This window comes from Ranitomeya variabilis, chromosome 5 (assembly GCF_051348905.1).
Source record: "Ranitomeya variabilis isolate aRanVar5 chromosome 5, aRanVar5.hap1, whole genome shotgun sequence".
Lineage (NCBI taxonomy): Eukaryota > Metazoa > Chordata > Amphibia > Anura > Dendrobatidae > Ranitomeya > Ranitomeya variabilis.
Genome location: NC_135236.1, coordinates 673,667,417 through 673,689,618, shown reverse-complemented (window position 1 = coordinate 673,689,618; position 22,202 = coordinate 673,667,417). Strand labels below are relative to the sequence as shown.

The following is a 22,202-nucleotide window of genomic DNA, read 5'->3' as shown; positions in this document are numbered from 1 at the left end:
GCACGGTGTCTCAAATAAAGAAACATTGCGGTGGTGAGAGACCAGCAGTAATGCCGCTTTGGTTTGGATTCAGTGGCGCAGCCACTACTTTATGTCTGATGCACTCACCGTGTCCGCCCCAGTGCCAAATCCGATCACCGGCATTTTATTCCCATCGTTCAGCACCACATACGAGTCCGGCTTCAGAGCCATGGTGCAATGTGTCCCAGTGTCTCGCAGTGCACAAGCTGCTATCTGTATTTTATCTAGTCCTTCCCCAACCGTACAGCTCGTCCTATAGGTCAGTGAAGGCGGACGCCTATTCGGCAGAGATTCTGCAGCGTCATTGCTTAGTAGCTACATAAATATATGTGATGGTAAAAATGAAGGGAAAGGTCACAGAGAAACTGCAGAAGGCTGTGTCTTCCTGATTGTTTCATCAGAAGTAAACTAGAAAAAAAAACATAAAGCATGAGAGAATTTGCCCTTAAAGGGGAAAAGTTTCCTCCTGACCCCAGGTAAGCATCAAACGGGAACAACTTGATCCAGAGTGTCAATCAGACCGGATCACCAACCAGGATCACAAGGATCAATTAGAAAGGATAAACTTTAATGATAACTAGTGTTAATCACAACGAATCATCATCCAGAAATCTCGATTGTCGATCATAATAATCATGATCTATACAGCCGATCAGACTGATTCCAAATTTGTAATCCCTGCTGTGGGTTCAGACAAGATCAACATTCATGATTGTGAGAATCGATCAGACAAGATCAATGTTGATGTTTCCAATTGTCGATCAGATTGGATCATCTATAATCCTGATTGTTAATAATATTCATGATCCCAGATGTCGATCAGACAGGACTAATATTCACCATCATGAGTATCGATCAGACCAGATCATTGTTCGAGATCAACTGTGTAATCGGGCTGGATTAACAATCCTTATCTTCAGTGGTGATCAGACTAAATTGTCATCCAGGATCCCAAGTGTAAAACATAATATTCGTGATCTCGAGTGTAAAATAAACAAAATCGTCAACTGGGATCACAAGTGTCGATTACACGGGATTAACATTAATAATCCAAAGTGTCGCTTAGACTAGATTGACAGTCATGAGAGAATCTACATTCGATCAGGCGGGATCAACATTCATAATACTGAGTATCAATCAGACCAGAACGTTATTTGGAATGACAGGTGTGATCAGACTGGATCTACATGCATGATTCCTAGTGTCAATCAGACTGGATCACCACCCAGAATTCGAGTGTTGATCATAATATTGATCCTGAGTGTCAAACAGGCCAGATCGCAATTTGGGATCACAAATCTCGAACAGACTGGATCATCATTCATGATTCTGATAGTAAATCAGACCGGATCACCATGCAGCATCACAAGTGGATCAACATTTGATCAGACCAGAACTACATTCAGAACAAGCTGCTTCCTTCTGAGGTGCAGAAATCCGGTGGCCGGAATACCGAGGGAGTAAGGATCTCTACGCTTTACTTCAGAGACCGGCAGGACAGCTATTTCCACGGTACCTGTCCGACCTATACCCAGGAGGTACGGTGGCAAATCTCAGAGGCTGGGGCGTGCTAGAGTCCCTGTAAACCGCCTCAAGCCACCAGTCATACGGGTTTGTCCTATCCTATCTGGGGGACAGAGAGAGAGCCATAACATCTACAACAGTTGTGAGGACCTTATGAGAAGCTTAGCAGTAAGGGACTACAACACTGCAGCGCAAAGGAAGGCTACTGATTTCCACCTGGATAAGGGGACTCTGAACTTGCCTCCAAAGCGGCCGGACTCTGCCTGCCCTATGGTCTGGTACCCTGGACTGTGGATGCTGAAGCCTTCAGTAAAAGGTAAAGAGACTGCAACCTTGTGTCCTCATTCTTCACTGCTCCTCTCACCATTCACCATCTACACACTGGGAAGCCCTGGGGACATACTTCACCTGTGGGAAGGTATACCATCTAGCTGCCATAACATCACCCCAGTGGACCCCTTAAAGCAGCGTCGGTCACCCTGACCGAGTACCACAAGTGGCGTCACGAACATATCCCTTTAAAGACCTTTCTCTTTAACTCGGACGTCCCAAGGGCCACGGACCGTGTCAGCCACCGTGACATCCCCCCTGTGAACCGAAGGACCCGATATCGAGTACCCTGCTGTCTTACAGGGCGATCCATCTTGGCGTCACGAACAGGATCTACTAAAGCCTGAAAATCGGGTCATGTGCACCTAAAAGACTGTGCCTAACTGTGATTTGTGCTAAAAGACTGCATTGCCGCCAAAAATTGCCGCCAAAATCCGCCATTGCCGCGCAGGGTGGAGACGTACCTTCGTGGACGGAGCTAGCCAAACGGTGCCACGCTGCTGCCTGGAACACTGGAAGTGAAGATGTTGTGCAGCGGAGCTGAAAGAAGAGACGCTGCAAACTGCGGAGCACCAGAGGAACCACAGCTGATTCCGAAGAGGAGCCTCGACTTCCACCAGGTTAGCGAGGGGGAAGATAAAGTCTATGTCTAACCCAGGAGGGGAGTTGGCGACGGTCGCAGCTGCAGACATAATAGCACCCCCAGGCATCACCACGGACTTGCCCGCAGGCCCCGTGATAGACGGAGCCGTAGGCCTTGTACCGCCGCCAGGTCCCGCAGAGCCCGCTGCTCCCATCAGCCAGCCGGGCACCGCCCCAGCTACAGCGGCCATCATGCCCCTCTCCATGCCGTACATACCTGGAGCAGCCTGGCTCCCGCAATATTCCGGGGAATCGCATACATTAGCTGACTTTAAAGAAAGACTCTGCAGCCTGCTTGAAGTTTATCCCCTGACAGAGTATCAGAAAGTTTACATTATAATGGGCCAACTGTTTGGAGCGGCCCTGAGGGAGGTGAAATCCTGGCCAGCTGCGGATAAAGGGACTGTGCAGCGGATCTTTGCTAGGCTTAAAACCACCTTTGACACCCGCACCGCTACAGAAATCAAATTAAAGTTTTATGGGTGCAAGCAGAGGCCGCAGGATAGCCTACGGGACTGTGCCCTTAATCTCCAGGAAGCACTGCGGGCGATCAGGCAGGTTGATCCAACCAGCGTGCAAAATGAAGTCAAACTCTTAAAAGAGCGGTTCGTTGAGGGACTCCTGTGTAATAACCAAAGGGCACAACTGCACCTCCTGGCCATGCAGAATCCGGACCTAGCCTTTGCGCAATTCAAAGACAAAGCCATCCATGTGCTACGGGAACGGAACCAAGCCGTGCAGTACCCCCTAGGCGTCATGCCCTCACGTACCACCAGGAGGTGGCGCCAGATCCTCAAGTCCCTGCTGAAGCAGATGCCCAGATCCTTGAAGATGATTCCCCCACAGGACTATGCCTCCAGCTGCAGGAGCTGACCAAGAACTTTGCTGTGCTAGCCCGGCCGTGCAGTCCCTACAGGAGGCCCCCAAGGAGAAGATCAAGCTAGCTTTCAAACCGGAGGATGTTCCCTGGCGATGACAGAAGAGGATCCCGCTGACCAGAGGAAAAGACAACGATCGCTATCATCAGGAGGGACGACCCATCTGCCGCCGCTGCAATCAGGCAGGTCACATTGCAAGGTACTGTCATTTCAACGAGCGACCCCTGGAGCAGAGGGCCAATCCCCAGGAGTAGGACGACCAGGCCCACAAAACTGGAGAGCCAAGTACATTGGAGGACGACCTGTTCTCCCCATTGCGATTGACGGTATCCCCATGAATGCTCTGTTGGACACCGGTTCTCAGGTGACAACTATGCCTTACATCCTTTATAAACGTTATTGGGCTGACACAGACATTACTTGTGGCCCTAATGATGATTTCATCATAGTAGCCAGTAACGGTCAGCCCTTACCACAAGTTGGATACAAAGAGGTCACCATTAAAGGGGGGCGGGTAGAGTTGAAATCCCAAGGGATAGTGGTTGTTGATATTGATTGCTGTGAATGTAACCCTATGATGACCATTGGTACTAATGTCATAGAAAATTGTCTTGCAGAGGTTATTGTCTTATTACAACAGGTGGCCAAAACTGCTGGTTCCAGTGAGCAACATGTTTTGCAGAAAGAAATCAGAGCTCTGGTACAGAGACATCAGGTAGAACTATCTGGTGGAGAAATTGGCCGTGCCACAGTGAGTGATTCAATCCCCATCACAATACCTCCCAGGAGCGAAATGTTAATATAGTGTCGGGCAGCAATAGGCCTCAGAGGTAAACACTACCAAGCCCTGGTAGAACCTGTGTATTCAGATAGTAGGCCCACAATCCTGACAGCCAGAGGGGTGGTTGAAGTCCACAAGGGGAGGGTGCCAGTACGTGTCCTTAACTGTGGAGAGAAAGAGGTCCACCTAACCAAATATGCCACACTTGCCAAACTGTTTACTGTTGATAATAATGTGATACAGGTAACAGAACCCTTGGTCCCGTCCAACCAGGCAGAGGACAATGGCTCTGCAGGACAAATGGAAGATTGGTGTCAGAAATTACACGTGGGCACTAACTCTACACCATCACACCAAAAACAAGGGGCTTACAGGGTGGTCCATGAGTATGCGAGAGTATTCAGCAAACACCCACTAGATTTTGGGCAGGTAAAAGGTATTCAACATCATATCCCCAAGGGAGATCATCCGCCCATTAAAGAGAGATACTGTCCTGTACCTCCAGCTCATTATCAGTGTGCCAAGGACATGTTGCGGGAGATGAAGGAGGCTGGGGTAGTGAGAGACAGTTGTAGCCCCTGGGCAGCTCCATTAGTCCTCGTCAGGAAAAAGGATAGCACGATGAGAATGTGTGTTTATTATAGGCAGATAAACCGCATTACACACAAAGATGCATACCCACTGCCTAGAATAGAAGAGTCATTAGCTGCTTTAAAATCTGCCAACTACTTCTCTACCTTGGATCTCACCAGTGGGTACTGGCAGGTTCCCGTAGCAGAGGCGGATAAGGAAAAGATGGCCTTCACCACACCGATGGGTCTCTGTGAATTCAACTACATGCCGTTCGGACTGTGCAACGCCCCAGGAACGTTTCAGAGGATGATGGAGTGCTGTCTTGGACACAAGAATTTTGAAACCGTCTTGCTGTATCTGGACGATGTCATCGTCTTCTCCAAGACTTATGAGGACCACCTGAAACACCTGGCAGAGGTGTTCAAAGCCCTGTCCAACTTTGGCCTAAAGGTAAAACCATCCAAATGCCATCTGTTAAAACCCATAGTGCAGTACCTGGGCCATGTAGTGAGTGCCGAAGGAGTGGCCCCAGACCCTGACAAGGTCACTGTGATCAGAGACTGGCCGAAGCCCAGCAACCACCATGAAGTCCGACAGTTCCTCGGGTTGGTAGGCTACTACCGAAGATTTATCAAAGACTTCACAAAGAAAGCCGCACCTCTACAAGACCTGTTAGTGGGCCAATCCAAGAAAACCAAGGGTAAGAATACCTCATTTGACTGGGACGACGGACAGGAGAGATCCTTCACTCATTTGAAGTTGGCTCTGATGGGAGATGAGGTGCTGGCTTACCCTGAATATGACCAACCGTATGTGCTGTACACGGACGCCAGTAACATGGGACTAGGAGCCGTGTTGTCCCAGGTCCAGAGAGGCAAAGAAAGGGTAATCGCCTACGCCAGCAGGAAACTTCATCCCACTGAAAGGAACCCTGAAAACTACAGTTCATTTAAGCTGGAGTTCCTCGCCATCGTCTGGGCAGTGATGGAGAGATTCAAGCACTACCTAGCCTCGGCAAGATTCACCGTCTTCACGGATAACAATCCACTGACACACTTGGACACAGCAAAACTTGGTGCCCTGGAGCAACGGTGGATGGCCTGATTGTCCAATTATGATTTCACCATCAAGTACCGCGCAGGGCACAAGAATGCGAATGCCGATGCATTGTCTAGAATGCCCAACTTGCCAGAGATGGGAGAAGATTCAGAAACACTCGAAGAAATAGAATTGCCAGCTTTCCATCGCCCCAAGGCAACTCAGTATTCTCATCATGTGAGGATCCGGCACAGAAACAAGCCAGAAGCCACGCTGAATCCCCTGCCCCACCATGGATGGGCAGAGACCCAGGACAGTGACCCCGCGGTCCGTTTGGTGAAAGAACTCCTGATGCAGGCAAGTGCACGCCCTGGTCTGGATGATCCACAAGAGACGCAACAACTGTGGAAGGAGAAGGGCAAACTATCTACGATGGTAAACTGTGCCGGAGAAACATCGACCCATGCACTCATGAGTTGGTTTGGCAGATAGTGGTCCCAAGGCAAGATGCGCCAATGGTTCTGGAAGGGTACCACGAAGGAGCAGGACACTTGGGATGAAAGAAGTTGGAGAGATTACTTCGTGGAAGGTTCTACTGGGTTGGCATGAGAAAAGCCATTGATAAGTGGTGCCGAGAGTGTGGCCCATGTAGCCTACGCAGGAAGGACCGTGACAGTCAGAGGGTTCCCCTACAGCCCATAGTCACCAAACAGCCACTTGAACTGGTGGCCTTAGACCACCTGAAGCTAACACCAAGCAGGTCAGGCTATGTCTATGCTCTGACCATCGTGGATCACTACTCCAGATTCCTGGTAGTTGTACCTGTCAAGGATCTGATGGCAAGAATAGCAGCCAAGGCCTTCCAACAGCACTTCTGTAGACCACACGGATACCCAGAGGAGGTCCTTACTGATCAAGGTCCAGCCTTTGAAGCGGAAGTGTTTCAAGAGTTCTTTAACCTGTACGGCTGCAAAAAGATCAGAACAACACCGTACCACCCACAAACCAACGGTATGTGTGAAAAGATGAACCAAGTAGTGATTGACCTACTGAAGACCTTACCTATACAGGAAAGGAACTTAAGGCCAGAAAAGTTGCCAGACTTGGAAGATTTGTACAACCATATTCCAGTAAATTCCACCAACTATATTCCAGCATACCTGATGAGAGGAAGATCCAGCAAACTACCTGTTGATCTAGACATGGGAGTCCTAACCCCAGAAAATACCTCACCAGATGCGGATTGGGATACAGAAAGACAGCAAAGGTACCGCCAAGTACAAGAGTGTGCTGAAAGAAGTCTATCTCAAGCCAGACAAAAACAAGAGAGAGACTACAACCAACGTGCTCCTGCAATTCCCTTTTCACCAGGTGAACAAGTGTTAAAGCGTAAAAGGAGAATGAAGAAACTTGATGATCAGTGGGAAGCAGAAGCATATACCATCTTACCGTCCAACTTTGACAATACTAAAGTCTGTCTTATCAGCAAAGATGGAGGAGAAACTTCGACAGCAGTATCCAGAGACCATCTCAAGAAATGCCCTGATAAATTGAGGAACAGAGAAACCGATCCAGGAACATCTCCGCCTATGGAAAAGAAGATGATACACACTTTTCTTGGAGATTTTCCACAGTCTTGGACTCCAGTACATCAGGCCATCGTGATACCTGTCTTAACGTTTCCTCAGCTGGAGATACCAGAGCAAAATGTGACTCAGAACCATCCAGAACCAGAAGAGACTCCACACCAACAGGTTCAAGCAGCCAGTATCACCCCAGCAGTGGAACCAGAAAATCCACCCTCTGCTATTGGTGAATCTGCCATGCTTACAGTAAGTAGAAGTAGTCCCAGAAGGTCCAGTATACCAGTGCTACGTAGACTCACAAGAAGTGTAGCCATAAGTGCACTACACCAGTGGTAGCGAGAACAGTGAATCCTGTCAGGTCACTAGCAATCCCTGTACGGCGTAGGTCTACACGTAGCACCAAGAGTCAAATCCCAGCTCGTTACAGGGATTAAAAATGCCTTCTGTCTCTTTGAATTGTGCCCTTTGGAATTCTCGCTCTGTGTGTAATAAACTCGCCTTCATTCATGACTTCTTCCTTTCTAACTCTCTTAATCTCCTGGCTCTTACTGGAACCTGGATCCAGCAGTCAGACACCACCGCTGCTGCTGCTCTTTCATATGGTGGACTACACTTTTCTCATACCCCAAGATCAGACAACAGAGCAGGTGGAGGCGTTGGTCTGCTCCTTTCACCCAAATGTACCTTCCAAGTTATCCCCCAAGTACCCTCACTTGTATTCCCTTCCTTTGAGGTCCATGCTGTCAGACTCTACGTCCCCTTCTCCATGCGAGTGGCGGTGGTGTATCGTCCTCCCGGCCCCTCTCATCAGTTCCTGGATCATTTTTCCACCTGGCTTCCACACTTTCTCTTCTGTGACACCCCCACCCTCATCATGGGTGATTTCAACATCCCCATTGCTTCTCCCCTCTCCCCATCTGCTTCTCACCTTTTATCTCTAACCTCCTCTTTCGGCCTCTCGCAGCATACTAACTCTCCAACGCATGAAGATGGAAACTCCCTTGACTTGGTCTTCTCCCGGCTTTGCTCACTGGATGATTTCACAAACTCCACTCTCCCGCTCTCTGACCACAACCTTCTTTCATTCTCTATCAAGAACTGCCATCCCGCTCAGGTCACCCCCACTTTCCACACTTATAGAAACATACAGGCCATTAACACCCAGAAACTTATGAAGAACTTGCAGTCCTCATTGGCCCCAATCTTCTCCATCTCATGTCCTGATTGTGCTCTGAAGCGTTACAATGATACCCTGCAAAGTGCCCTGGATGAAGCTGCACCTCCTATACATAGAACAACTTGGCACAGATGGCGACAACCGTGGCACATGCTGCAAACACGTTTCCTGCAGCGGTGCTCCAGGTGCGCCGAACGTCTGTGGAGAAAATCTAATCTACCCGAAGATTTCATCCATTATAAGTTCATGCTAAAAACATACAACTCTGCCCTTCACCTCTCCAAACAAACCTATTTCAACACCCTCATCACCTCACTGTCAAATAACCCTAAACGTCTCTTTGACACTTTCCAGTCCCTACTCAACCCAAGAGAGCAGGTCCCAACCACAGATCTCCACGCTGACGATCTGGCCACTTACTTCAAAGAAAAAATTGACCACATTCGACAGGAAATCATCTCCCAATCTCTTCATACCATGCACTCTCCTCCCTCCCCCACTGCATCTAGTTCACTCTCTGACTTTGAACCAGTTACAGAAGAAGAAGTAATCAGGCTCCTTGCATCTTCTCGCCCGACCACTTGCACCAGTGACCCCATTCCGTCACATCTCCTCCAGTCCCTTTCCCCGGCTGTCACCTCTCACCTAACAAAAATATTCAACCTTTCTCTCACTCCGGTATTTTTCCCTCCTCATTTAAGCATGCCATCATACATCCATTACTTAAAAAACCCTCCCTCGACCAAAATTGTGCCGCTAATTATAGACCTGTCTCTAATCTTCCCTTCATCTCTAAACTCCTCGAACGCCTGGTCCACTCCCGTCTTACCCGCTATCTCACAGATAACTCTCATTTCGACCCTCTTCAATCTGGCTTCCGCTCTTTACACTCTACTGAAACTGCCCTCACTAAAGTCTCTAATGACCTACTAACAGCTAAATCTAATGGTCACTACTCCATGCTAATTCTCTTGGATCTCTCCGCAGCATTTAACACTGTGGATCATCAGCTCCTCCTCACTATGCTCCGCTCCATCGGCCTCAAGGACACCGTTCCCTCTTGGTTCTCCTCCTATCTCTCTGACCGATCCTTCACTGTATGTTTTGCTGGTTCCTCCTCCTCTCACCTTCCCCTTACTGTTGGGGTTCCTCAAGGATCAGTCCTAGGCCCCCTCCTCTTCTCTTTGTATACTGCCCCTATTGGACAAACAATCAGTAGATTAGGTTTCCAGTACCATCTCTATGCTGACGACACCCAATTATACACCTCTTCTCCTGCTTTCACGCCGACCTTCTTAGAAAACACCAGTGATTGTCTTACCGCTGTCTCTAATATCATGTCCTCCCTCTATCTGAAACTGAACCTGTCAAAAACTGAAGTCCTCGTGTTCTCTCCCTCTACTAACCTACCTTTGCCTGACATTGCCATCTCCATGTGCGGTTCCACCATTACTCCAAAGCAACATGCCCGCTGCCTTGGGGTCATCCTTGATTCCGAGCTTTCATTCACCCCCCACATCCGATCACTGGCTCGCTCTTCTTATCTGCATCTCAAAAGCATCTCTAGAATTCGCCCTTTTCTTACTTTCGACTGCAAAAACTCTTACTGTCTCACTTATTAATTCTCGTCTGGACTATTGTAACTCTCTACTAATCGGCCTCCCTCTTACCAAACTCTCCCCGCTCCAATCTGTCCTGAATGCTGCTGCCAGGATCATATTCCTCACCAACCGTTACACCGATGCCTCTACCTTGTGCCAGTCATTACACTGGCTACCCATCCACTCCAGAATCCAGTACAAAACTACTACCCTCATCCACAAAGCACTCCATGGCTCAGCACCACCCTACATCTCTCTGGTCTCAGTCTACCACCCTACCCGTGCCGTCCGCTCCGCTAATGACCTCAGGTTAGGATCCTCAATAGGATTGAGCGAAACGGGTCGGCCATTTTCAGAAGTCGCCGACTTTTGGCAAAGTCAGGTTTCATGAAACCCGACCCGACCCCTGTGTGGGGTCGGCCATGAAGTCGGCGATCTTCTGAATCTGGGATCGGAATTCCGATACCGAGTTCCGATATGTTTGCGACATCGGGAATCGGTATCAGAATCCATATTTAAGTGTAAAATAAAGACTTAAAATAAAAAATATTGATATACTCACCTGTCCGGAGGCCCCTGCAACTTACCGAGGGAACCGGCGGCCTGCTTTGGTTAAAATAAGCGCGTCCAGGGCCTTCCGTGATGTCACGGCTTTGTGATTGGTCGCAACGGCCCATGTGACCGCCACGCGAGCAATCACAAGCCGCGGACGTCATTCTCAGGTCCTAAATTCCTAGAATTCTAAATTCTAGGAATTTAGGACCTGAGAATGACGTCCGCGGCTTGTGATTGGTCGTGTGGCGGTCACATGGGCCGTCGCGACCAATCACAAAGCCGTGACGTCATCTTAAGGTCCTTCACGCGCTGAAGGAAGGCTGCCGGAAAGAAGCAGGGCACGTCCGAGGGTGAGTATATTCCTATTAGGTATATACTCACCCTCGGCTTCTTTCCGGCAGCCTTCCTTCCTAAGAATCAGCGCGTGAATGGCCTGCGGTGACGTCACGGCTTGTGATTAGTCGCGTGGCGGTCACATGGGCCGTCGCGACCAATCACAAAGCCGTGACGTCACGGAAGGCCCTGGACGCGCTCATTTTAACCAAAGCAGGCCGCCGGTTCCCTCGGTAAGTTGCAGAGGCCGCCGGACAGGTGAGTATATCAATATTTTTTATTTTAATTCTTTATTTTACACTTAAATATGGATCCCAGGGCCTGAAGGAGAGTTTCCTCTCCTTCAGACTCTGGGAACCATAGTATCCCATTGCAGTGCATTGGGTTTCGTGTTTCAGCCGACCCCGACCCCGACTTTTTTATAGGATCGGCCGATTTCACTCGACCCGACTTTTGAGAAAGTCGGGTTTCGTGAAACCCGACCCGATCCTATAAAAGTTAAGGTCGCTCAACCCTAATCCTCAATAATCAGGACCTCCGATTCCCGTCTCCAAGACTTTACACGTGCTGCGATGATTCTTTGGAATGCATTACCTAGATTAATACAATTAATCCCCAATCCCCACAGTTTTAAGCGTGCCTTAAAAACTCATTTGTTGAGACTGGCCTACCGCTCAAAACGCATTAACCTAACCATCCCTGTGTGGCCTATTAAAAAAAAAAAAAACATAATCCGGTTCCTCGCATCATGTTCTCATACACTTTATGCAGTTAATAGCACTCTGTGTCTGTACTGCTACATACTTAGGCAGTTAACTGGTTCATGCAGCTTTACATGTGTGTTATGATCCTTAGTGGCTGAGGATCACGAATAGACCAGCAAGTGAATAAACTAAGGACAAGCTCTAGGGAGATGGTAACTGGACTGATCGCAAATCTGAACCTATCCAACACAAATAGAGGTAGCCGGTGAACGTGCCTAAAAAATTCCTAGACATCTCGAGCCAGCCTGAGGAACTAGCTACCCCTAAAGAGAAAGAAAGACCTCGCTTGCCTCCAGAGAAATAATCCCCAAAGATATAGAAGCCCCCAACAAATATTAACGGTGAAGTAAGAAGAAGGCACATACGTAGGGATGAAATCAGATTCAGCAAAAGAGGCCCACTAGTACTAGAAAGCAGAAAATAGAGCAGGGGTCTATGCGATCAATAAAAAACCCTTACAAAATATCCATCCTGAGATTTCAAGAACCCACGCACCAACTAATGGTGTGTGGGGAGAAACTCAGTCCACTAGAGCATCCAGCAAGCGAGGGAATCACATTTTAGCAAGCTGGACAAGAAAACGTGATAAACACTGCTGATCAAAAAATGAGCAAACAAAACTTAGCTTGTCCTGGATGGACTGGGAGCAAGGTAGTCAGAAGGAATCTGAGTAGCACTGATTACGACAGCCGGCAACAAGTGAAAGCAAAACAGAGCTATATAGGAACCTCCCAGAGGATAACGAACCATCTGATAGCCAGAGACCAGCAGGATAACAAACAAAGCCACCAGGGGGAGCTCAAAGCAAAAGTCACACCATACCACCAGTGACCACAAGAGGGAGCCTGAAAACAGAGTTCACAACAGTACCCCCCCCCCCTTAAGGAGGGGTCACCGAACCCTCATGAAAACCCCCAGGGTGATCAGGATGAGCCACATGGAAGGCACGAACCAAATCGGCCGCATGAACATCAGAGGCGACAACCCAAGAATTATCCTCCTGACCATAGCCCTTCCACTTGACCAAATACTGGAGCCTCCGTCTAGAAACACGAGAATCCAAGATCTTCTCCACCACGTATTCCAATTCTCCCTCAACCAGCACCGGGGCAGGAGGCTCAACCGGAGGAACCACAGGTACCACATACCTCCGCAACAACGAGCGATGGAACACATTATGAATAGCAAATGATGCCGGGAGGTCCAGACGGAATGACACAGGGCCAAGGACTTCCAGAATCTTATTAGGGCCGATAAACCGAGGCTTGAACTTAGGAGAGGAGACCTTCATAGGAACGAAGCAAGAAGACAACCACACCAAGTCCCCAACGCGAAGTCGGGGACCCACACAGCGACGGCGGTTGGCAAAGAGCTGAGCCTTCTCTTGTGACAACTTCAAATTGTCCACCACATGATTCCAAATCTGATGCAACCTATCCACCACAACATCCACTCCAGGACAGTCAGAAGGCTCCACCTGACCCGAGGAAAAACGAGGATGAAACCCCGAATTGCAAAAAAAAGTAGAAACCAAAGTAGCAGAACTAACCCGATTATTAAGGGCAAACTCGGCCAACGGCAAAAAAGTAACCAAGTCGTCCTGGTCAGCAGAAACAAAACATCTTAAATAAGTCTCCAAGGTCTGATTAGTTCGCTCGGTTTGGCCATTCGTCTGAGGATGGAAGGCCGACGAAAAAGACAATTCAATGCCCAACTTAGCACAAAAGGTCCGCCAAAATCTAGACACAAACTGGGATCCTCTGTCAGAAACAATGTTCTCAGGAATCCCGTGCAAACGAACCACATTTTGAAAAAACAGTGGAACCAACTCGGAGGAGGAAGGCAACTTAGGCAAGGGCACCAAATGGACCATCTTAGAAAAACGATCACACACCACCCAGATGACAGACATTCTCTGAGAGACAGGGAGATCTGAAATAAAATCCATGGAAATGTGCATCCAAGGCCTCTTCGGGACAGGCAAAGGTAACAGCAAACCACTGGCACGAGAACAGCAAGGCTTCGCCCGAGCACAAATTCCACAAGACTGCACAAAGGAACGCACATCCCGTGACAAGGAAGGCCACCAAAAAGACCTGGCCACCAAGTCTCTGGTACCAAATATTCCAGGATGGCCCGCCAACACCGAAGAATGAACCTCGGAGATGACTCTGTTGGTCCATCTATCCGGGACAAACAGTCTCTCCGGTGGACAGCGGTCAGGTCTATCCGCCTGAAACTCTTGCAGCACACGTCGCAAATTTGGGGAGATGACAGACAAAATCACCCCTTCTCTAAGGATACCAGCCGGCTCTGAATCTCCAGGAGAGTCAGGCACAAAACTCCTAGAAAGAGCATCAGCCTTCACATTCTTTGAACCCGGCAGGTACGAGACCATGAAATTAAAACGAGAGAAAAACAACGACCAACGAGCCTGTCTGGGATTCAGCCGCTTGGCCGACTCGAGATAAATTAAATTCCTGTGATCAGTCAAGACCACCACACGATGTTTAGCTCCCTCGAGCCAATGTCGCCACTCCTCAAATGCCCACTTCATAGCCAACAGCTCCCGATTACCGACATCATAATTCCGCTCGGCAGGCGAAAACTTTCTTGAAAAGAAAGCACATGGCTTCATCACAGAGCCATCGGGGCTTCTCTGCGACAAAACAGCCCCCGCTCCAATCTCGGAAGCATCAACCTCCACCTGGAAGGGAAGTGAGACATCTGGCTGACACAAGACCGGAGCCGAAGAAAACCGACGCTTCAGCTCCCGAAAGGCCTCCACAGCCGCAGAAGACCAATTAGTCACATCAGAACCCTTCTTGGTCAAATCCGTCAAAGGCTTAACAACGCCAGAAAAATTAGCTATGAAGCGACGGTAAAAATTAGCAAAACCCAAGAACTTCTGAAGACTCTTAACAGATGTAGGCTGCGTCCAGTCATGAATAGCCTGAACCTTGACTGGGTCCATCTCAATAGTAGAAGGAGAAAAAATGAAACCCAAAAAAGAAATCTTCTGGACTCCAAAAAGACATTTTGAGCCCTTCACAAATAAAGCATTGGCACGCAGGACCTGAAAGACCATCCTGACCTGCTTAACATGAGACTCCCAATCATCCGAGAAAACCAGAATATCATCCAGATACACAATCATAAACTTATCCAGATATTCACGGAAGATGTCATGCATAAAGGACTGAAAGACTGAAGGAGCATTAGAAAGTCCAAAAGGCATCACCAAGTACTCAAAATGGCCTTCAGGCGTATTAAATGCAGTTTTCCATTCATCACCCTGTTTTATACGCACAAGGTTATACGCACCACGAAGATCTATCTTGGTGAACCAACTAGACCCCCTAATGCGAGAAAACAAATCAGTTAACAATGGCAAAGGATACTGAAATTTGACCGTGATTTTATTCAAAAGGCGATAATCAATACAGGGTCTCAGGGAACCATCCTTTTTAGCCACAAAAAAGAATCCTGCACCAAGAGTGGATGAGGACGGGTGAATATGTCCCTTCTCTAAAGACTCCTTTATATAACTCTGCATGGCAGCATGCTCCGGCACAGATAAATTGAAAAGTCGTCCCTTAGGAAACTTACTACCAGGAATCAAATTTATAGCACAATCACAGTCCCTATGAGGAGGTAGAGAATTGAGTTTGAGCTCCTCAAATACATCCTGGTAGTCTGACAAAAACGTAGGGACTTCAGAAGGAGTGGACGAAGCAATTGACACCACAGGAGCGTCACCATGAATTCCCTGACAACCCCAACTTGACACCGACATAGCTTTCCAATCCAGGACTGGATTATGAGTCTGCAACCATGGTAGACCCAACACGACGACATCATGCAAATTATGCAGTACAAGAAAGCGAATCACCTCCTGATGAACAGGAGTCATGCACATGGTCACTTGTGTCCAGTACTGAGGTCTATTCGTAGCCAATGGTGTAGAATCAATTCCCCTTAGTGGAATAGGGAATTTTAAAGGCTCCAAATCAAAACCACAGCGCCTGGCAAATGACCAATCCATCAGACTCAGGGCGGCACCTGAATCTACAAAAGCATTAACCGGGTAAGATGACAGGGAACAAATCAGGGTAACAGACAAAATGAACTTAGGCTGTAAAGTACCAATGGTGACAGATTTAACAACCTTTTTTTTGCGCTTAGAGCATGCTGAGATAACATGAGCTGAGTCACCACAGTAAAAGCACAACCCATTTTGCCGTCTATAATTTTGCCGTTCACTTCTGGTCAGAATTCTGTCACATTGCATAGATTCAGGTGTCTGTTCAGAAGACACCGCCAAATGGTGCACAGGTTTGCGCTCCCGCAAACGCCGATCAATCTGAATGGCCAGAGTCATTGACTCATTCAGACCTGCAGGCGTAGGGAACCCCACCATGACATTCTTAATGGCTTCAGAAAGACCTTCTCTGAAATTTGCAGCCAGGGCACACTCATTCCACTGAGTAGGCACCGACCATTTCCGAAATTTCTGGCAGTACACCTCTGCTTCATCTTGCCCCTGCGAGAGGGCCAATAACGTTTTTTCAGCCTGGTTCTCAAGATTAGGTTCCTCATAGAGCAATCCAAGGGCTAGAAAAAACGCATCTACACTAAGCAATGCAGGATCCCCTGGCGCCAATGCGAAGACCCAATCTTGAGGGTCACCGTGCAAAAAGGAAATGATAATCTTAACTTGCTGAACGGCATCACCAGAGGAATGAGGTTTCAAAGAAAGAAACAACTTACAATTGTTCATAAAATTCAGGAACCTAGATCTATCTCCAGAAAACAACTCCGGAATAGGTATTCTAGGCTCTGACATAGGACTGTGAACAAAAAATCCTGAATACTTTGAACCCTAGCAGCAAGATGATCCAGACTGGAAGCCAAGCTCTGGACATCCATGTCAGCAGCTGAACTCAGAGCCACACCAAGATTAAGAGGAGGAGAGAAGCTAGCCACAGCAGCTAGACACACGGCAAAAAAAAAATAAAAAAAAAAATTTCTCAAGGCTTCTTTTCTCCTGCTTCTGCCATGCAATTAACACTTTCGGGCCGGCTGCACTGTTATGATCCTTAGTGGCTGAGGATCACGAATAGACCAGCAAGTGAATAAACTAAGGACAAGCTCTAGGGAGATGGTAACTGGACTGATCGCAAATCTGAACCTATCCAACACAAATAGAGGTAGCCGGTGAACGTGCCTAAAAAATTCCTAGACGTCTCGAGCCAGCCTGAGGAACTAGCTACCCCTAAAGAGAAAGAAAGACCTCGCTTGCCTCCAGAGAAATAATCCCCAAAGATATAGAAGCCCCCAACAAATATTAACGGTGAAGTAAGAAGAAGGCACATACGTAGGGATGAAATCAGATTCAGCAAAAGAGGCCCACTAGTACTAGAAAGCAGAAAATAGAGCAGGGGTCTATGCGATCAATAAAAAACCCTTACAAAATATCCATCCTGAGATTTCAAGAACCCACGCACCAACTAATGGTGTGTGGGGAGAAACTCAGTCCACTAGAGCATCCAGCAAGCGAGGGAATCACATTTTAGCAAGCTGGACAAGAAAACATGATAAACACTGCTGATCAAAAAATGAGCAAACAAAACTTAGCTTGTCCTGGATGGACTGGGAGCAAGGTAGTCAGAAGGAATCTGAGTAGCACTGATTACATCGACAGCCGGCAACAAGTGAAAGCAAAACAGAGCTATATAGGAACCTCCCAGAGGATAACGAACCAGCTGATAGCCAGAGACCAGCAGGATAACAAACAAAGCCACCAGGGGGAGCCCAAAGCAAAAGTCACACCATACCACCAGTGACCACAAGAGGGAGCCTGAAAACAGAGTTCACAACACATGTGCACCTGAGCCTTACACTATGGCTGGTCCGAATAACTAAAGCAATTGTTACCATCCACCTCTCGTGTCTCCCCTTTTCCTCATAGGTTGTAAGCTTGCGAGCTGGGCCCTCATTCCTATTGGTATCTGTTTTGAACTGTGATTTCTGTTATGCTGTAATGTCTATTGTCTGTACAAGTCCCCTCTATAAGTTGTAAAGCGCTGCGGAATATGTTGGCGCTATATAAATAAAAATTATTATTATTATTATTATTATTCATTTCTGTACGGTTACATCAGCTCATGTAAAAGGGGCTTCAGCTGTGTCCTAGAACACCGGCTGATCACAGAATGCTGCGTGCTGCGTCTGTGCTGATCACAGTCTCTCATCACAACGTGGCTTATCAGAGAATGCTGCGTGCTACATCTGTGCTAATCACAGCTTCTCCTTACAACGTGGCTTTTCAGAGAACGCTGGGTGCTGCGTCTGTGCCGATCACAGGCTCTCCCTACAACGTGGCTTATCAGAAAATGCTGTGTGCTGCAACTGTGGTGATCACAGGCTCTTCTTACAACGTGGCTTATCAGAGAATGCTGCGTGCTGCATCTGTGCTGATCACAGGCTCTCTGTAATAATTATAGGGGATAACTCAGGAGACTCTTTTCGTGGAACAAGACAACTACAGGACACAGTTTTATAAGTGGTAAAGTGTATATTATCACATTTCAAACAGGTGCAGAGAGAAACTCAAGTCCACAACACTTGGTGCAAATAATAAACGCAGCTTAGCAGTCTATTCTATAGGAAAATTCAGAGCAAAATGCTATCAAGCAGAAAGTCTATGAAGCACAGTTATTCTTGAGGATACTTGACACGAATAAATCCTTGTCTTAGTCCAGACACAGATAGATATTCTTATAGGCAGTTCAAATCATATCTTAGCTCAACCAGGGAGGCCTGGTTAATAGTCTCAGGTTAATGCAAAGCAGCAGCAGCTTACATGTCCAGCAAGTGCAGATGGAAGTAAACACGAGCTGCAGATGAAGGAGGATTGCTGGAAACTTGTGTATGCAGCAGGAACTCAGAGCAGAGTAGCAGGATCACCACACAGGTTCACAGGAGCAGGTATACAGCCAGGGAGTAATCAGAGGTCAGGAGCTGGATGCAAGGCAGAATACTCTAGCACAGACTGAAGACTGGGGTGGAGTTTTATAGCAGGAAGACACAGTGCACATGAAACCAAGGACGCCATCTTGGAAAAGGGCAGTAATGCACAAAAGGTAAAAAATGTTCAGAGTCCTGACATTACTCCCTCCTTAGAAGCGGCCTCAGGACGATCCTGGACCTGGTTTCTCAGAAAATCTCTGATGAAAACGAGAAATCTTCTGTTGGGCATTGATGTTTTCCACAGGTTCCCAAGAGTTTTCCTCAGGGGGATATCCCTGCCATCTTATCAGATAATGGAGCCGATTCCTGCGAATCCTGGAATCAATAATTTCCTCCACCACAAATTGTTCTTGCCCATCAATCACTGCAGGCTGCGGAGGTGGCACAACACATCCCTGGAAAGTATTAGGAGATACAGGCTTTAGTAAAGATACATGAAAAACTGGGTGTACCTTCATAGTCCTAGGCAGCTTCAGCCGGCAGGCCACAGAGCTCACAATACCGTTGATCTTGAAAGGGCCAATGAATTTCTGTCCAAGTTTTTGTGAAGGAACGTTTAACTTCAGATTCTTAGTTGCTAACCACAAGGAATCTCCTACCTTGAACATGGGTGCAGGTTTACGGAAACTATCAGCCGATCTCTTATAACGTTCTTGAGCTGTGGTCAGGGATTCCTTCAGAACCTCCAGATTTTGTCTCATCGCAGTCAGCCTTTCCTCCACTGCCGGAACCGGAGAATTAATTGGAGACCTAGGTAAAATACATGGATGATAACCCAGATTGGCAAAGAAAGGTGTAAATTTAGTGGAGGCGCTCTGAGAATTATTATATGAAAATTCGGCTAACGGCAACAACTCCAACCAATCATCCTGGAGATGGCTGACATAGCATCTTAGATATTGTTCAGGTGTCTGGTTGGTACGCTCAGTCTGACCATTTGTCTGGGGATAGTAAGCATAAGAGAGACAGACATTAATATTGAGTGCAGAGCAAAACCCCTTCCAGAATTTTGAAGTGAACTGTACTCCACAGTCAGAGATGATCTCATCCGGAACCCCGTGCAACCGAAAGACATTCTGTATAACCAAGTTTACTGTATCTTTAGATGAGGGGAGGCCGGTGCACGGAACAAAATGAGCTGCTTTAGTCAGGCGATCAACTACCACCATGATTGTATTCATGCCCCCCGATGTAGGCAGCTCCACAATAAAGTCCATTGATATAGACCCCCAAGGGCGGGACGGAACAGGTAATGGTTGTAGAAGACCCGTAGGCTCCACATGAGGAGTCTTGTGACGGGCACATACCTCGCAAGAGAGAGCATAGTCCTTGGTATCCTTCAGGCAAGTTGGTTACCAGAAGAATCGGCTCAGGAACTCTTGTGTCTTCTGTACCCCCCTGTAACCAGCCAACTTGGAGTCATGTACCAACTTGAGGATCTGCAGACGGATGACCTCCGGGACGTAGATACGTCGATCCCTGAACCACATGCCACCCTTAAAGACAAGATTAATATCCACAGGTGGGTTGGCCAGAAATACATCACCTTCATAGGCCTCCCTGCACTCCTTCCACAAGTCCTGATCGTGGATAACTCCGATGAAATTAACATCAGATAGAATGGTCTTGGACGGGGCTCCAGGTACGGAATCCGCAGCATGGATTCGGGATAAAGCATCAGCCTTCCCATTACGAGAACATGGACGGTACGAGATAACAAAGTTAAATTGATTTAAAAATAAGTTCCAACAAGCCTGATGAGGAGAAAGACATCTAGCGGATCTAAGGAACTCTAAATTGCGATGGTCAGTTAGCACTATGATCTGTTGTGCAGCTCCTTACAGATGATGCCTCCATTCCTTGAAAGCCGCAATAATAGCCAGCAATTCCTTGTCTCCCACGTCGTAATTCTTCTCTGCTGAGGTTAGTCTATGGGAAAAGAAAAGCACAAGGATGTAGCAGACCCTTCTCTCCAGTTCTTTGGGAGGGAATAGCCCCCAAAGCATTATCAGAAGCTTCCACCTCCACAATGAAAGGAAGTGTTGGATCTGGGTGTATCAACAACGGTGCTGATGTGAAACAGATCTTAAGCCGATCAAAAGCTTCTTGAGCCTGTGATGACCACTTAAAGGGCTTTTCCTTGTTTGTCAAGGAAGTAATGGGACGGACAGTATCAGAAAAATTTCGAATGAAGCGTCTGTAGAAATTTGCAAAACCAATAATACGTTGGACCTCCTTAACATTCTTGGGTACCGGCCAGTCAAGGATAGCCTGAATCTTACCAGATTCCATGTTCAGCCCCTGGGGAGAGATGATATAACCTAAGAACTGTATCTCAGAATGATGGAACTCGCATTTCACCGGCTTAATATACAGATGTTCTCTTTCAGACATCTTAAAACAGTTTTGTAAATATAGAAAAACTGACTGAACAGCCATCTAGTCTGAACTGGTGCATAACCAAAAAGTCTTACATAGCAAATAGATAATGGCTGCACTCAAGTTTATTGTGCTAAAGCAAGGAAATGTGCAATACATGAAATGTGAACAGCATAATGGCTTGTGAAATTTATGAAAAAACACATGAGATTTTTAGCACAAAATTTGGCCAAATATTGTGAGCCCATTCACCAAACGTCAAGGTAATCTCAGATCGAATGGGTAACTAACCTGTCTGCCTAGTGTGAACACTTACCTATGGCTAATAAAATGGTAAAGCCTGCATTTATAGAGGAGGTTAGAACCAACTGTGTTTGGATGTAGTTAAAATCACAGCATGGTGAAGGGCGGGGCGTTCAAGTCAGAAAAAGCAATACATAATAAATATAGAAAAACTGACTGAACAGCCATCTAGTCTGAACTGGTGCATAACCAAAAAGTCTTACATAGCAAATAGATAATGGCTGCACTCAAGTTTATTGTGCTAAAGCAAGGAAATGTGCAATACATGAAATGTGAACAGCATAATGGCTTGTGAAATTTATGAAAAAACACATGAGATTTTTAGCACAAAATTTGGCCAAATATTGTGAGCCCATTCACCAAACGTCAAGGTAATCTCAGATCGAATGGGTAACTAACCTGTCTGCCTAGTGTGAACACTTACCTATGGCTAATAAAATGGTAAAGCCTGCATTTATAGAGGAGGTTAGAACCAACTGTGTTTGGATGTAGTTAAAATCACAGCATGGTGAAGGGCGGGGCGTTCAAGTCAGAAAAAGCAATACATAATAAATATAGAAAAACTGACTGAACAGCCATCTAGTCTGAACTGGTGCATAACCAAAAAGTCTTACATAGCAAATAGATAATGGCTGCACTCAAGTTTATTGTGCTAAAGCAAGTAAATGTGCAATACATGAAATGT

At 47.1% G+C, this 22,202-nt stretch overlaps 1 protein-coding gene across 6 annotated transcripts in view; it reads right to left on the bottom strand.

The window, feature by feature from the left end:
* The window catches only part of LOC143776956 (aldo-keto reductase family 1 member C1-like), a 69,786-nt gene extending 69,464 nt beyond the window's left edge, over positions 1–322 (bottom strand). For 3 of the 6 annotated variants that reach the window (XM_077266835.1, XM_077266834.1, XM_077266833.1), the window contains exon 1: positions 109–319. In XM_077266835.1, the coding sequence (XP_077122950.1) occupies positions 109–192 (84 nt within the window). In that variant the 5' untranslated portion in view covers positions 193–319. Of the gene's footprint in view, positions 1–108 lie in introns of all 6 variants that reach the window. The other 3 variants (XR_013215953.1, XM_077266830.1, XM_077266832.1) reach the window with 3 other exon arrangements.
* Positions 323–22,202: the final 21,880 nt, after the last annotated feature.